This window comes from Lolium rigidum, chromosome 3 (genome assembly GCF_022539505.1).
Source record: "Lolium rigidum isolate FL_2022 chromosome 3, APGP_CSIRO_Lrig_0.1, whole genome shotgun sequence".
NCBI classification, from domain to species: Eukaryota; Viridiplantae; Streptophyta; class Magnoliopsida; order Poales; family Poaceae; genus Lolium; species Lolium rigidum.
In genome coordinates, this window is record NC_061510.1 from 246,497,840 (window position 1) to 246,512,042 (window position 14,203).

At 43.3% G+C, this 14,203-nt stretch overlaps 1 protein-coding gene across 2 annotated transcripts; it reads left to right on the plus strand.

The window, feature by feature from the left end:
- The first annotated feature begins 2,026 nt into the window (after positions 1 to 2,026).
- Positions 2,027 to 12,629, plus strand: LOC124703242 (protein ZINC INDUCED FACILITATOR-LIKE 1-like). Of its 2 annotated transcripts, none has more exons than XM_047235460.1 (17): positions 2,027 to 2,341; positions 7,660 to 7,700; positions 7,911 to 7,971; positions 8,101 to 8,203; positions 8,330 to 8,432; positions 8,504 to 8,557; positions 8,643 to 8,705; positions 8,788 to 8,837; positions 8,911 to 8,986; positions 9,434 to 9,634; positions 10,199 to 10,286; positions 10,999 to 11,084; positions 11,171 to 11,278; positions 11,507 to 11,551; positions 11,648 to 11,736; positions 11,884 to 11,927; positions 12,199 to 12,629. In XM_047235460.1, exons 1-17 carry the CDS (start codon positions 2,134 to 2,136, stop codon positions 12,300 to 12,302), a joined length of 1,524 nt encoding a protein of 507 aa, XP_047091416.1. In that variant the 5' UTR covers positions 2,027 to 2,133; the 3' UTR covers positions 12,303 to 12,629. The 2 variants fall into 2 exon arrangements, with proteins under 2 accessions (XP_047091416.1, XP_047091418.1); XM_047235462.1 differs by lacking the exon at positions 2,027 to 2,341 and adding an exon at positions 5,834 to 6,243.
- The last annotated feature ends 1,574 nt before the right edge of the window (positions 12,630 to 14,203 follow it).

Consider the following 14,203-nt stretch of genomic DNA (forward strand, 5'->3'; position numbering starts at 1 on the left):
TTTTTCCTTTGCATATGCATCATCTATGCATGGCTTGTCATACTAATCGGCGAGCTATAATTAATTATACAGGCTAAAGTTGTCATGATATGCAAGTACTCTGTACTCCATTTGTTTTCATTGACAATGTCAGCAACTTGAGTGAGAAATCTCTGGCAGATGTACGCATGTTTGTTTGATAGTGGATGCTAATGCTATAGACTCCTTCAGACTTGTCATTTTGACGTGCTCTTGTGAATGAGGAAGGAAAAACTGAAGACAGCCCATCCCTTCACTTGTCGAGCTGGCGAATTATGATTTTTGTAGAACAAGATATACTTGTGGACATACGCAATAAACACGTTCTTTTTCAATTCAGATTAATGGGAGTACTGCAGGCACAGGACAGGTTGTTGAGTCGTTGAATGCCGGAAGAGTCACTAGTGCGCTGCCTGGCTGACGTAGGGCCTGACGATTAACAATGTTGCAGCAGAACATTGTCTGGCCGTTACAACCGTGTCAAAGTAGCGTGCACGGCTGCAAGGCTCTCCTGCGTCTCGACTTATATATATTGAAAAAAACAAGTTTACATTTTTATTTGATATTGTAGATTTTTTGTCTACAAAATTGGTTACACTTATGAGGCGTTGATTTTTGGCAAAACTATACACATTGTTTTTGAAACGGATGAAATACCATCCTATCAGGCCTCGTCTCGACTCTCAAATAAGAACCAGTTGGACGGTTCACAAAGGAACCTACCCGAGTTGATGGACGAACATTCATGCTGCCTCCACACCTGTCCACAATCTAAGCCAACCGATCATTCGATTTCCCTTGTTGTCATTGATCATCGGCGGTGTATGAGTCTATGAGATCTATTGTCTTATTTTCCTTGGACTCCTTTTACATCTTTAGAGCATCTCCAGCCGGTTCCGAAAAAATATCGATGCCCATCAGCATTCCCCAAACTCTTCTCTTGTCCGACGCGGCCCAATTTCATGTACAACGTCCCCCATGACATCCTTGACCCACTGGGCACTGGACACGAGCCGCAGGCAATGTGGCAAAGGCTGGAAACACTAGTCATAGACAGAAATGGAGAGAGCCTCGTCTCGACTCTCAAATAATAACCAGTCGGACCGTCCGCAAAAAAACCTGCCCGAGTGGATCTACGAACATTCGAGTTGCCTCCACACCCTTCCATGATCTACGCCAACCAAAAGCTTCGATTCCCCTTGTCATTGATCGGTGGTGTAAGAGAGCTATGGTCTTATTTTTCTTGGACTCCTTCTACACCTTTATCATTGTCAAGAATGGGTTCTCCTTTTCGCTTTGCTGATGGATAACCCTAACTCCTATGTCGCCAGCCCTCTCTCCTTGGTTGAGGTGCCCACCATAGTGCGCCTTCTGTGGTGGCTTTGCCCATGTTGGCGCTCAGCCCTACTGCCACCCGTATTCCACCTCTCGGTATATTTCCTCCTAGTTAGGTGCGTCTGAAGCTAAATCGGGGAGCTCCGTATCTTGGACAAGTTTTGAGTCATACTTTATTATTTTGGCCAACGGTTGTTTTAGAATAATTGGAACATAGCTTTGAAAATCATGTACATATTAGTCTTGAAAATATTTCATAAATAAATATTGTAACTTTCTTAGGTTTATGCGCGTGCTATAATAATATTGATAATACTAATAATAATAATACAAATTAATGGTCAAAATTGCATCTTCTTAAAGACGATACGGTCCAAGACAAGACATGACGTATTTGTGATGAGTAATAATGCAGTATATCTTACACCGGTGGATCTCGATTCGTTTCTTCTTCGTAATAGATCCGGTGGTTACAGTCCAAGACATTACTTATTTGTGATGAATAATAAGTGCCCTACATACACCGGTCGATCTCGATTTTGTTTATTCTTGGTAATAGATCTCGCGGGCCGCCGGGCATGGCTACTTGATCGCCACGGAACCAAGCGAAATCAATCTACAAATAGTATCACCCATCTCAAGCACGTGCAGTTCCATTCGAATCATTGCATATAACCCAGCTCCCGCAACTACCAACCTCCCATATAAATCCCTGGTACACAGAGTTCTGCAGCAGCAGCCTAGTGATCTCCCCATTACCCCGCGCGATCAATCCTCGATATGGTGGACCAAGATCACGATGGGCGGCGGCGACAGGAGGAGGCGGCGGTGGCGGAGTCGTCAGTGCCGTTGCTGGAGAAGAAACCCGGCGATGTGGCGTACTACGTGGAGGGGTGCCCCGGGTGCGCGGTGGAACGGAGGAAGGCGACGAACCCGGGCATCCCCTACGGCAGCTTCATCTACATCTGGGTCGTCATCCTTTGCACCGGTGAGTACTCCATCATCGCCACCACCACCGTGCATCCCCCAATCTCCATTCATCCTCCTCCAGATTAATTGATGGATTCTTGGCTGCAAATCCCATCCATCATTTTGCCTGGTTGCTTTCTTGATTCGATTTAACTCTGCATGCGCGCTCGACCGCATTGCATGTTCTCGACGAAGCAGCTGTAGTACACAGTTTTTTATTTTTATTTTGCTGGAGTGCGGAGTACCTAGGTGAAACTAGCTGCTTGTACTGTATGCAGGGATAATAAAAGAACAAAACAAAGAAAAAACAGCCTAGAAGAAATAACGTATCAGAACACAAGTCCCGTGACTAATTAGGCAAGCTAGCGGATATGGAGACAAATTACAGCCAAGTTAGCTTACTTGACGTACCAAAGTTTGGAGAGGGAGAGGACACTGAAGCAAAACCTCTATCGTCATGGTTTGACTCGTGGTACATACTTTTTTGAAACGGGACTCGTGGTACATATATAATTAGCTGAATGGGAATGTTTCAACCACAAGAAAATGAGCGGCAGTCGCATGCTGGCTTCCTTAGAGCATCTCCAATCACGTTCCCCAAAGCGTCCCTCAAAGGGATTTGGGGCGCGCCGGACAAAAAATGCGTTCTAGCCGCGTCCTTGAAAGCCCATTTTTGTCCGGCGCGCCCCGATATGGTGTCCGGCACCCCGAGCCCGTCCCCGTCCCACAGGGGACGCACCGGGGACACCGGACACACCGAAAAGCGAGGCGGGGAGTGGCGGGGCCGACTCGTCAGCGGCTCAATAAATTTTTACCTAACCGTCGCGTACCTCACGATGGAAGTTATTGGCGCGCAGCGACGGTGCAGTTCCCGCAGCGACGGTGCGGCTTCCCGCGAGCCGCGGCCGACGCGTCCCGTCGCGCCTAGCTCCGCGTGCCGGCGTTAATGAGCGCCACCGCTCCTCCGCCTCCCTCCGGCCTATAAAAGGGCCGCCTCTCATCGTCCCTCTCACACACAAACCCTAGCGCCTCTCTCCCAAACCCTAGCCGCCACCATCTCAAAAAGACTCGACGCTATGTCTGGTAGAGGCGGAGGCCGACCTCGCGGCCGTGGTCGTGGTCGTGGCCGCGGCAGAGGTGAACGCTCGCCGTCGCCTGCCACGCCGTCGGCTTCATCGTCGGAGATGGACGTGGAGCCGGACGTGCTGTTCGAGTTCGTCCTCGTCCTCAAGGGCGACCCGCGCGGCATCCAGAGGCTACCGGACTCCTTCGCTGACTACGTCGCCGGCGACGACCGCCCGCGCACGATGCATCTGCGGGAGGCTGCGTGCGGCTACTACCGGTGGATCGTCGACGTGATCTACGACGCTCGCGGCAAGATGTACCTTAACGAGGAGGACGACTGAGTGTTGTTTCTTCGCAGCGAACACATGCACGGAAGTTTCTGGATGTTCGCCTCATCGGTAGAACCAACAAGGGCACCATCCTCCCGCTGGATTTTCCAGTTTAGGTGATCTGGGTGTGCCCTCGAGTGTTCTTTCTTAGCAGCGAACACAGGAAACCTTCGATGCACGGCCTAGTTAGGTTTAGTTTCTTTGCAAAATTTTATATTTGTGTCCACGACGGTTCAAACTATGTATTAGTTTGTGGAAAACCATGTTCAAACTGTGTCTTCGTGTAAACCACGTTCCAAATTATGTATTAGTTTGTGGAAATTGAAATAAAAATATCAAAAAAAGTATTTTAAATATTTGGGGGAGGCGTTTGGGGGACGCGGCTAGTGAGCGACGTCCCCCAAAGGCGGCACGAACAAAACACGTCCCCCAAACGCTCAATCCGGCGCGGTTTGGGGGACGCTTTGGGGAACGCGGCTGGAGATGCTCTTAATCTATGCATACATCATACATGTAGTCACGATGAGCTCCTACATCTACACGTTTATCCTTGGCAATTCGTTCCAACTGGGGCTGCTCGCTCAGCCGACGAATTTCAGTTTAGTAGTACAAAATTGGGACCATACACGAGGAGGCTTCAGTTATAAGTACTAGTAGTATAGTAGTATCGATCCAAGTAGGTACAGTGGTACACACCAACCAACAAGCTAGTCCATCGAATTGAATGGATATCAGACTCGGTGTAAGTACCTGTCGCTAGCTAGGCGACCCACCACACATAACATTTTTTGTTCATTTTCTTTCACTCTTGAACCGAAGGCACCACATAATTTTGTACAGCTGACTTGTCATAACCTGAGAGTGTTAGCTAGTCACAGTCATGATACTCATATCACGTACTGTAGTAGGAGTACTATGATTTATTCGTCCAGTTCGAAGAAAGCGCAAGTAGACAAAAGCACACCCATACATTGTCCCAGTCACAAGATCCCATCCGAGAGTGACTTCATTCACCATTCCTTTCACGAGAAACATAGTACCAGTACTCCCTTTGTTTCATAGTCGTGATTGTTCACGATAAGAATTATGAAACAGGGTGGGTAGTATTTTCGTTATCTTTCTCGTCTTATATGCAACTACTTATTTCAAACATGTGAATCAAATCATAGCTTCATCATGGAGGAAGAGAACCATGATCGCAATGGGGTAAAAATGGAGAAACCAAAACACCCCCAACTTCCCGATGTTAGTTGTGAATGCCGTACTAGGACATATATTTGTCTGGAGCTTCTTGCTATTGGTGAAAAAAGGGGCGCGTTTGATTCAAAGGATTGCATAGGAAATTTGTAGGGTGAGATTCGCGGGGGAGGAGGGTGGGTGGATTGCCTTCGAATCACCGACAAGCAGGTCAGGGATGACACGAGTCAAGTCTGTGTTGTGTCCGTACGCATGCAAAACAAATCCAGATTTAGGCTGGCTTTGGATCCAACCTAATAGAAACACGAGCAACCAAAAAAAAAATTCGGTTATCACGTTGGGCCACGAATTTTGTCCGCCATAACCCTTTCAAACACGAAACATTAGAGATGTCCTATAGATTGGACATGAGTGGCACGGGTGAAAATGATGGTAGAGCGTCCTGTGGTTAAGGTTGTTTAGGCAAGAGGACCATAATAATAGGATAAGTGGGCTCCAAATAATATAAATGGCCATGGCCCCTGGTGGGTAGAAGTTGGCCAAGAAACTCAAACCATGTTTCCATATGGCCATATAGCCCGAGATGAGATCGACACATGTGCCTGATCCAGTGAAGAGGTACTCCACGAGTTGGACTTGTCGTACTCTCCCAGTACAGTCCAACCCGTCGGCAGGCGCCAACAATTTTCTCCCTCTCTCTCTCTCTAAAAAAACAGATTCTTGGCTCCAAACATGCCCACCTATTCCTTTCAATCTCCGGTAATCTCTGACGTCACAACAATGGGGCGCGGGAAGGCAACATCCGATTGGCGCGGCGCGCAGGCCTAAGCGCGCGTCGATCGCGACGCCACCCCCCGCCGCGGCTAGCTGCGCAATTCCTCTTGGCTTCCTCCTCCGAGCGGGTGGGAATGCCACGGACGGCACTCGCGTCGGAGCGCGGAAGGAGACAGTCTCCTTCGGCGGTCAAGGTGTCCCACCACCAGCACGCCGTTATCGGGTAGCGGTGGCCGATTTCGCTTTGCTGTTTCTCGATTCATGTTCTTGAGGCAATCTGGCACGGGAAAGGCGCGCGACATTGGGCGGTTCCGAGCTCCTTTTTATTGCTCGACTCTAGGTTGTGAGGGGCCGGGAGCCGGGTTCGCTTGATTGGTTGGGTCTCACTCAGCAATGGCGGCGAATGGGGGGGAAGGGAGTTCGCCGCTGCTGAGGAAGAAGGAGCACTACTACCACCCCGGCTGCCCGGGCTGCGATCACGACCGGAGGATGGAGCTCCAGACGGGGATGCCTTACAAGGAATTCCTATATGTCTGGATGATCTGCCTTACAACCGGTACGGTCCCCCTTCTGTCCTTGCAACCTTATTACTAGTGGGGAGGTAGTAAATGACAAAGACTTGGAATTTCTTCTTCCAGGAGGTCACTGTAATGTAGTTGTAGTATACCAGGAAAGTTTATAATTTCACATGCATCTCATGGCATCCCTCGCGCGCGATTAATCTACACAACGTCGTGCGCTAATTACTTCTTAGTGCTACTGGCCTGGCCAGCGTCTTTGCATGCTTATCACAACAAGTGCTGAAAGTTCGCAGGTTCTGCCATTCTGGTACCAAGATGTCATGCTCTGGAGATTTGTTTGACATAATATTGATTAACTAAAAGTTGTACGGCTTATTGTCTTCATTTTTCGTGCAATGTTCATTTATCGAAACCCTTTTCGTAGCAAAGTTACGCGTGCATTTCAGATCGCTGGTAACAGGTGGGCGGTGGCAGTCCGGACATTACTTCAATCGCGAAATCCAAATCACGCTTTTATCCCAAACCAAGCTCATCGTACTACTATATACCAATACCATAGTCATCATCAAACTGCTTGAGCTCATAGAAACCAAGTCTAGCTCACTTGGTTGGGGGAGTGACAATCTTGCTACCTTGGTTCATGTCCCTGTACTGGACACAAATCTATTTATAATCTCGGGGCTTCCCCTGAACTCTTGGGCTAATTTATTCATGATGCAAATGCCCCTGTTCAGTTACGAAAGCACATAAGCTCATGGGTTAATTGTTTCAGTGTTTGCTTCCTTCTGGCTGACCTCATGAGATGGAAGTTAACATACTTGGATGAAGATGGCCTACTCTGTAAATTTACTTTATGTAACATTAATTTGTGGAAATTTCATAGCTAAATTTCCTTAGTGAAATAATATTTGCTTACATAACTTTTTTGTAGAGAAACTAACGATGCTTTTCAGATCACTGCCATCGAGCAGCAGCTCTGGCATAATCCTTTTTCTACTTATCCAGCTCTTGCCAACGTGTTTTAGTAGTGCTTAGATTTTTTTTTTAGAAAGTCAAGACAATTTAGCTGAATAATACGGAGCCTCAGTTTGTGGTTGCTGAATTGTGTTGTGCCATGCTTATTTTATAGTCTTCTGTAGAAAGTTAGCCACAAGAATAGGCAAAACCTGGTTAAACAAACACTAAACTAGGGAAAATGCTGGTTGCGCAATCATGATTATCATAATCCACCTCAATGCCAAACGTATCCGAAATATCTATGAAGGTTCCAAGTTAGCATTTATGAACTTACCTAATAAACAACTGTTACTATGGAACATGGCGGTTTTTTTTAGAACATTTTTTTTATTAATGTTTCCATGTATCTATATACTCAGTATGTTGTTCTTTTCATAAAAAATTTCTATTCCGTATTTGATGTTTCTGATATTTCCTCTGGTCTTTCTGTCCAGCTATACCAATATCGTCGCTATTCCCCTTCTTGTATTTCATGGTATGTATTATCATCTGGTTCTCCTTTTGTCTAATTATTTTAGCACACTGAATTAAATACTTACATCGCCAATGATTAGTCAGCCATATCAATGTTTATTTATTTTTATATTTCACTCTTTCCTAGCTATCTTTTCATATCTGTGCATGCGTCAATCTCTGAAGTGTCAGTTTCTAATAAGTCTCCATACTACCTCCTCCTCCTTTATAGATAAGAGACTTGCACATCGCGGAAAGAACAGAAGATATTGGGTTCTATGCTGGGTTTGTAGGTGAGTTTCTAATTAAACTTTGATTCTAATTTTCAATGGTTTGAGTACTTGAGTTTGATGCTTGTAGAAATTGTGAACTCTTTGTGTTTGTCTAATGTGATATTTTCTGTGTTTACTGGATGTTTATAGGTGCCGCTTTTATGTTTGGTAGATGTTTGACTTCAACTATTTGGGGCATAGCAGCAGATCGTATTGGGAGGAAGCCAGTTGTGATATTTGGTGTTTTCTCTGTGTTAGTAACAGTTTACCTCCTCTTTACATAATACCAGTGCATATTAGAGTGTGACTGTTTACTCCTGTATTTCAACTTCTAATTTTCTGAGGTGACTCTCTAACTTAATTCTTGTTAACATCACAGGGTAATATTTAATGCTTTGTTTGGGCTTAGTGTTACCTACTGGATGGCAATAGCTACAAGGTTTCTCCTTGGCGCTTTAAATGGTTTACTTGGACCAATGAAGGTATGTTGAATACTGAAGCTCTTTTTTGGTTGACTGAGTAAACCTGATGAATATGTGTCTAACTTCTACAGGCATATGCTATTGAAGTTTGCCGGCCTGAACACGAAGCTCTAGCACTATCACTTGTAAGATACACATGTGAATCCATGTAGTATTGATTTCCCTTCTTTAAGTAATTTTGATTTTGACATCTTTTTCATGTGAGTTTAGGTCAGCACAGCATGGGGAATAGGTCTCATCATTGGTCCTGCTCTTGGAGGCTACCTTGCACTGGTACGAAATAGATTGTTTAATACAATTTTATGATATAGTCACCTGTCATTCTGCTTATGATGACCTTGTTCTTTTGATGCAGCCTGCAGAAAAATATCCAAATATCTTTTCGCCTGACTCGCTATTTGGAAGGTTTGTGTAAGCAAATTAGAGTAACCCAGATAACTGTTTTACACAATACTTACTTTTTATGGAAACTTGCCAGGTTCCCGTACTTCTTACCATGCTTATGCACATCAGTGTTTGCTGCCGCTGTTCTGATAGGCTGCATATGGATGCCGGTATGTGATATATCAGCGTTAGCCTCCTTGAGTTTGCAGTTAGTCTGATTTCCAGGTCATATTTGCATTTGCTATTTAACCTTATGACCTGGGCTTGCACAAATGGGTTCTATATTCATGAATATTCCTGGCTGAACCTTATAATTTCACATCTTTTCCTAGTAATATTAGAACCAAACATTTCACTTCAGACATAAATTATTGATCTTCAAAATTATATGCTTCAGGCATACTATTCAGAGTTAATTTATAAGTACATGTTTTTTGGTAAAATAATTTCTTTTGCATAATAGAAAATGCCTTTTTATTTTATAATCTTCAAAGAACTAGTGGCAGGAGTGAAAAGAACAACACTATCTGGAATGAAATTGTGGGAAAAAAAGTTATTCTTAAATGAATCTGTCCTAATTGATTGACCGTTTGTAAATACCTCTCAATGTATTTTAGGAGACGTTGCACAAGCATAAAGTAAATGAGAATAGGAATCAAAGTGTCGAATCTTTGGAGGCCCATCTGATTGATCCAAAAGAGAAGGTTGAACAAAGTAATAGTCCGGATACCAAGAAGAGCTTATTCAAGAATTGGCCATTAATGTCATCCATAATTGTTTATTGTGTCTTCTCCTTCCACGACATGGCTTACACAGAGGTACTATTTTCTATTTTCTGGCCAGGTAATTGAATATTCCAGAAACAGATGGATGGCTAATTGTTCCTGAATATTCTTGCGGTGAATGGCAACATGGAAAATAGCTATTAAGTGTAGGATTGATGAACCCTCTTCTTCAGAGATCTGAATGGGCTCGTTGATCTGGGAAGGTGCTTGCTATGGTATACCGATGTATAGACGGTTTCTGTAACTGTGAATATCAATTAACTGTCCGTAGTGTTACACTTCCCTGAGCTCTGGAACCATTTTTGTTTGGAAATTTATTTAGCATAAACAGTAACTTATCACTGTAAAAGGACTTCAGAATCAGGAGTTCAGCTTAGATTAGAGAATAACAACTAGTAATATCAATCACAAGAGCAAACTTTCTAGAGGAGTGTTGCTCCAATTCATAAATTGATTCTACTTGTTGTGCTAACATTTGACTCAGATTTTTCGTATTTCTCATACATATGTCACTAACACAAGTTTCATTGGCTCTGTCATAGCTAATACACTACCTGTTTAAAATAAACCTCAATTTTATTTTGAAATAAACTTCAGGTGTTCTCTCTGTGGGCTGAAAGTGACAGGACATATGGTGGACTCAGTTTGTCATCTGAAGATGTAGGCCAAACACTTGCAATTACAGGTAGCTTTATCTTTCTACTCCCAGAGTACTTCTGTAACCTTCAATGGGAACACTAACGGGGAAACCTACAGGAGTATGTATATTATTAATAAATATAAAGCAGAAAATGATTAGGAACTGAGTGAACTCCTAAACATGCTTTGGGAGATGAAAAGTAATGATTCCATAACCCTAGAAACAATATTACCAGGATCAACCGGACCTCTTCACTTCAAGAATTTTCATGTTGAACCAATATATAGGAAGTAATCCAACTTTGGAAGTTGCCCGTCTTTCCCACCACAAAATTACTCTTACGGAAATATTTAGCCAGTTCAATTATGCAGGGCATCAAATATGTGTTTAAGGATTCTTCGTATCAGTCATTCCGAGTCTATTAGTAGTAACCTCTTTCCATCCATGTTTGTTTGTTTGGTGGAGTGTTGTAATCCTATTTGTCCAAATGTTCCAGCAAATCAAAGTAGCCCCCAGATTTTCTACGCAGTCATGAAGTATCCTGGGCTTCTAATATTGCTCCCCTTTGTGAAGTGTTGATTAAATTTAGCCGGGTGGCACTCGTACACTGGAAAACAATTGTTAGCATTACCCCAGAAGCTGAATGAACTCTGCAAAATGTGCCCTTAATCCACGTTCATTATTGCTGGGTTTTAATACTTGGTACACCATCATTTCTATTAATAACATTGACAGTATCCTATCTTCTCAATTTCAGGCTCCAGTCTTCTTGTGTATCAACTCTTCTTGTACCCGCGCATCAACAGGGTTCTTGGACCTATCAAATCGTCTCAAATCGCAGCTGTGGGTGAAAGCTGCTATGCTGCTGTTTCATTGCTGAAGTTCTCTCTTCTGGCTGTATATCTGAACTATTTTGACTGATCTTGCAGGGCATATGCATACCTATTCTCTTTGCCTACCCCTATATGACGTACCTGTCAGAACCTGGATTATCAATTGTTCTGAATATTGCATCAGTCATAAAAAATAATCTTGGTGTGAGTATTCTTCAGTCCCATTTTAGAATTCTTGTTACCTCAAAATTGCCTTAGTAGATAATTCAATAGATAACAATTATGATTTTTTCAAAATCTGTACTAGTGCTTTGCCACCACTTATGAGCTTTACACTTTGCTCTCTTGTTTTTGGGACGTTGGGTCTTAGATAGTATCTTTCTATTCCAGATACTACATGTTAACTATTGTGCTCCGTGACTATTTTATCAGGTTACCATCATTACAGGCACTTTCATCCTTCAAAATAATGCCGTGGTATGCTACCCATAATTTCATCTTGATTTTAATACGTTTATAACAGATCTCTGCCGCAAGTCTGAAACTGACTGATAAGCATGTAATTACTAACAGCCTCAGGACCAAAGAGGTGCAGCAAACGGGTTAGCCATGACTGGAATGTCCTTTTTCAAGGCAGTTGCTCCTGCAGGCGCTGGCATTGTGTGAGTATACTTTGTTCCTCATAGCTTCTATGATGTATTTCATATGTTACAGAATAAACATTATAGATCACACTGCTATGTTGGCAACTACAACTGAACATTATGTACTTTAAGCTCAGAAGTTCGCTTGAATTTTCATAAATGCAGGTTTTCATGGGCGCAGAAACGACAACATGCTTTCTTCTTTCCAGGTAAACTCTGCTATTCTTTTCTCAAGGAAAGTCCAATGTACAATTTATTTCCTAATGTAGCTAGTCTTTCACCCGTGTTGGTGCTATATACTCCCTCCGGCCCATATTAATTGGCGTAGTCATATACTATGTTCAGTACAAGTTTACTCCTGAACTGCGTCAATTAATTTGTGCCGGAGGGAGTACTTTTTTTAACATTTCAATTACTAGTTGAGATATCTTGTAAGTTTTACTGTATAAACTTTTTTTTTCCCACATTCCCCTCGTACAGGTGATCAGATGGTGTTCTTTCTGCTGAACATCATTGAGCTCCTTGGACTTCTCCTCACATTCAAATTCTTCCTGGCCGTGCCAGATAAATCTGATAGCAACTAGCTGTTCAGCTATTGTTCTAGATATTTTTTGGGATAGTTTCCCAGATGCCGATGACTCATGGATCCTGCATCTGCGAGGAGAAGGGCTTAAGGCGCCCTTATAACAGGATTAAGAGGTGGCCAGGTACAAGTTGTGTTGTTGTGTGTAAGATGTAGGAGCACTCCAGTAGAGGAGATGCAACATTTGTAAGTAGTGATGTAGTAAGAGACACTGCGGCTCGGAATAATTGGCGGAAATGGACTCAGCATAATTGCTATATTTCTCGCTATCTATTTTAGGGGTGTTCAAGAACTGTTCAATGTGCAACCGTAGAAGTCAGCACAAGTAGCCTTGTTTCTTTCACTGGCCACCAAATTAGTAGGAATGAATAATAATAATGAATTTCCAAACTGTGTACGGCAAGATCAGCCGTCCCATAATGGCCGATTGAAATAAAGCACGCAATCGAACACTTATGTAGTAGATCTTATCCCTCAATTTTTGCCATTGCCTTCTACGGAGTATTTCTTTAGCGGCTTGCGTGGATTTGCACTGCCCTGATCTCTGGGATATTCCCAAGCACCACGGAGAGGCAAGCCGTCGCGCCACCGGTTAGTCGCGTCTCCTAGCTCACTCCAACGATGCAGATCTACACCGTTCCGAGCTTCCTAGAATTCACACTTTGACAGTACCCAAGAATTCCGTATAGAGCGCCTAAGTTCCCTCCAATGCCTCCAGACGATCGATTCGTGCTTGCCGAGCGGCGCAGAAGAGCATCGTTGCCGTTGTTTGCGCCCAGACACCGTAGACGACTCTTAGCAGTCGCCTTCGTACTCTCCCTCGCCCGTAGTGCCGTTGGGAGTTGGCCAGGTCGCCCCACAAGGCCACAACCATCGTGTGTCATTGTCGTCGCCATCTCAGCCGTCGTCGTCCAGGCCTACAACGTGCGGTCTCGGATTCGGCATTGCCGTGATATATAGCAGGCCCGCCAGCCAGACCAGAGAGCGACGACCTCAACACAAGGTATGAACCTTCTAAGACCGACCATCGTAGCTATGACATGCAATAGTTTGTACCCCCTCCGATGATTAGCACATAGGTTACTTCATTAAGATAAGCTTTTGATCAACATTTACATTTTTAAGATGGACTTATGTGACTGTTATAGTATTAGTTAACAGGACACTGACTGTGGCGGAGCTAGGACTAGGAGCTGGTGATGTCAAACGCACAAAATAAGTGACATATATGATACAAGTGAGGTCAATATTTACAACTTTTAGGGTCAAAACTAATGTATTCATATTTCATAGCTAATAGCATGGTGTGCATCAGATTTTTGTGATGTCAATTGACATCCTATACACCATGCAGCTCTACCACTAATAAGCCTTACTAATAGTAATGAAGGTAGTTTATGGGTTTTTTTTCTCTATTCTTAGTGTTATTAGTTAATATATGGCATTGTTATATAAGTATTTTAGCATATTGTTTGTCATTTTTCTGTTGCTGGTATTGTCAGATAACATGATAGTGCCGTTAATTGAATGCCCCATCTTTATTTTTTACCGATTAATCCCTCAGTTTCAGTGATAAAGATTTATTCCATTTCTTATACAATCATTTGACCAACAATTACTCTATTCTATATGTGACTTATGTGATATATCTTTGTACTAAGGCAGAGTTTAGACATCTGGCATTTTTACCTAGCAGTATAGATCTTCCTCCTATATGCTAAAACAAAAATCTATTTCCCCAGATGCAGTTGCGAAAAGCTTAGCGAAGGCTGCCCAAGTGGTATCCAGATGTAAAAAGGATGAGGGGGATAAGCACAAGAAAAATGCAGCCAGATACAATTCATAAGTTGAGCAAGGATATTACTGAGACATAAAACTTAAGTCTCCATGATTGATTGAGAT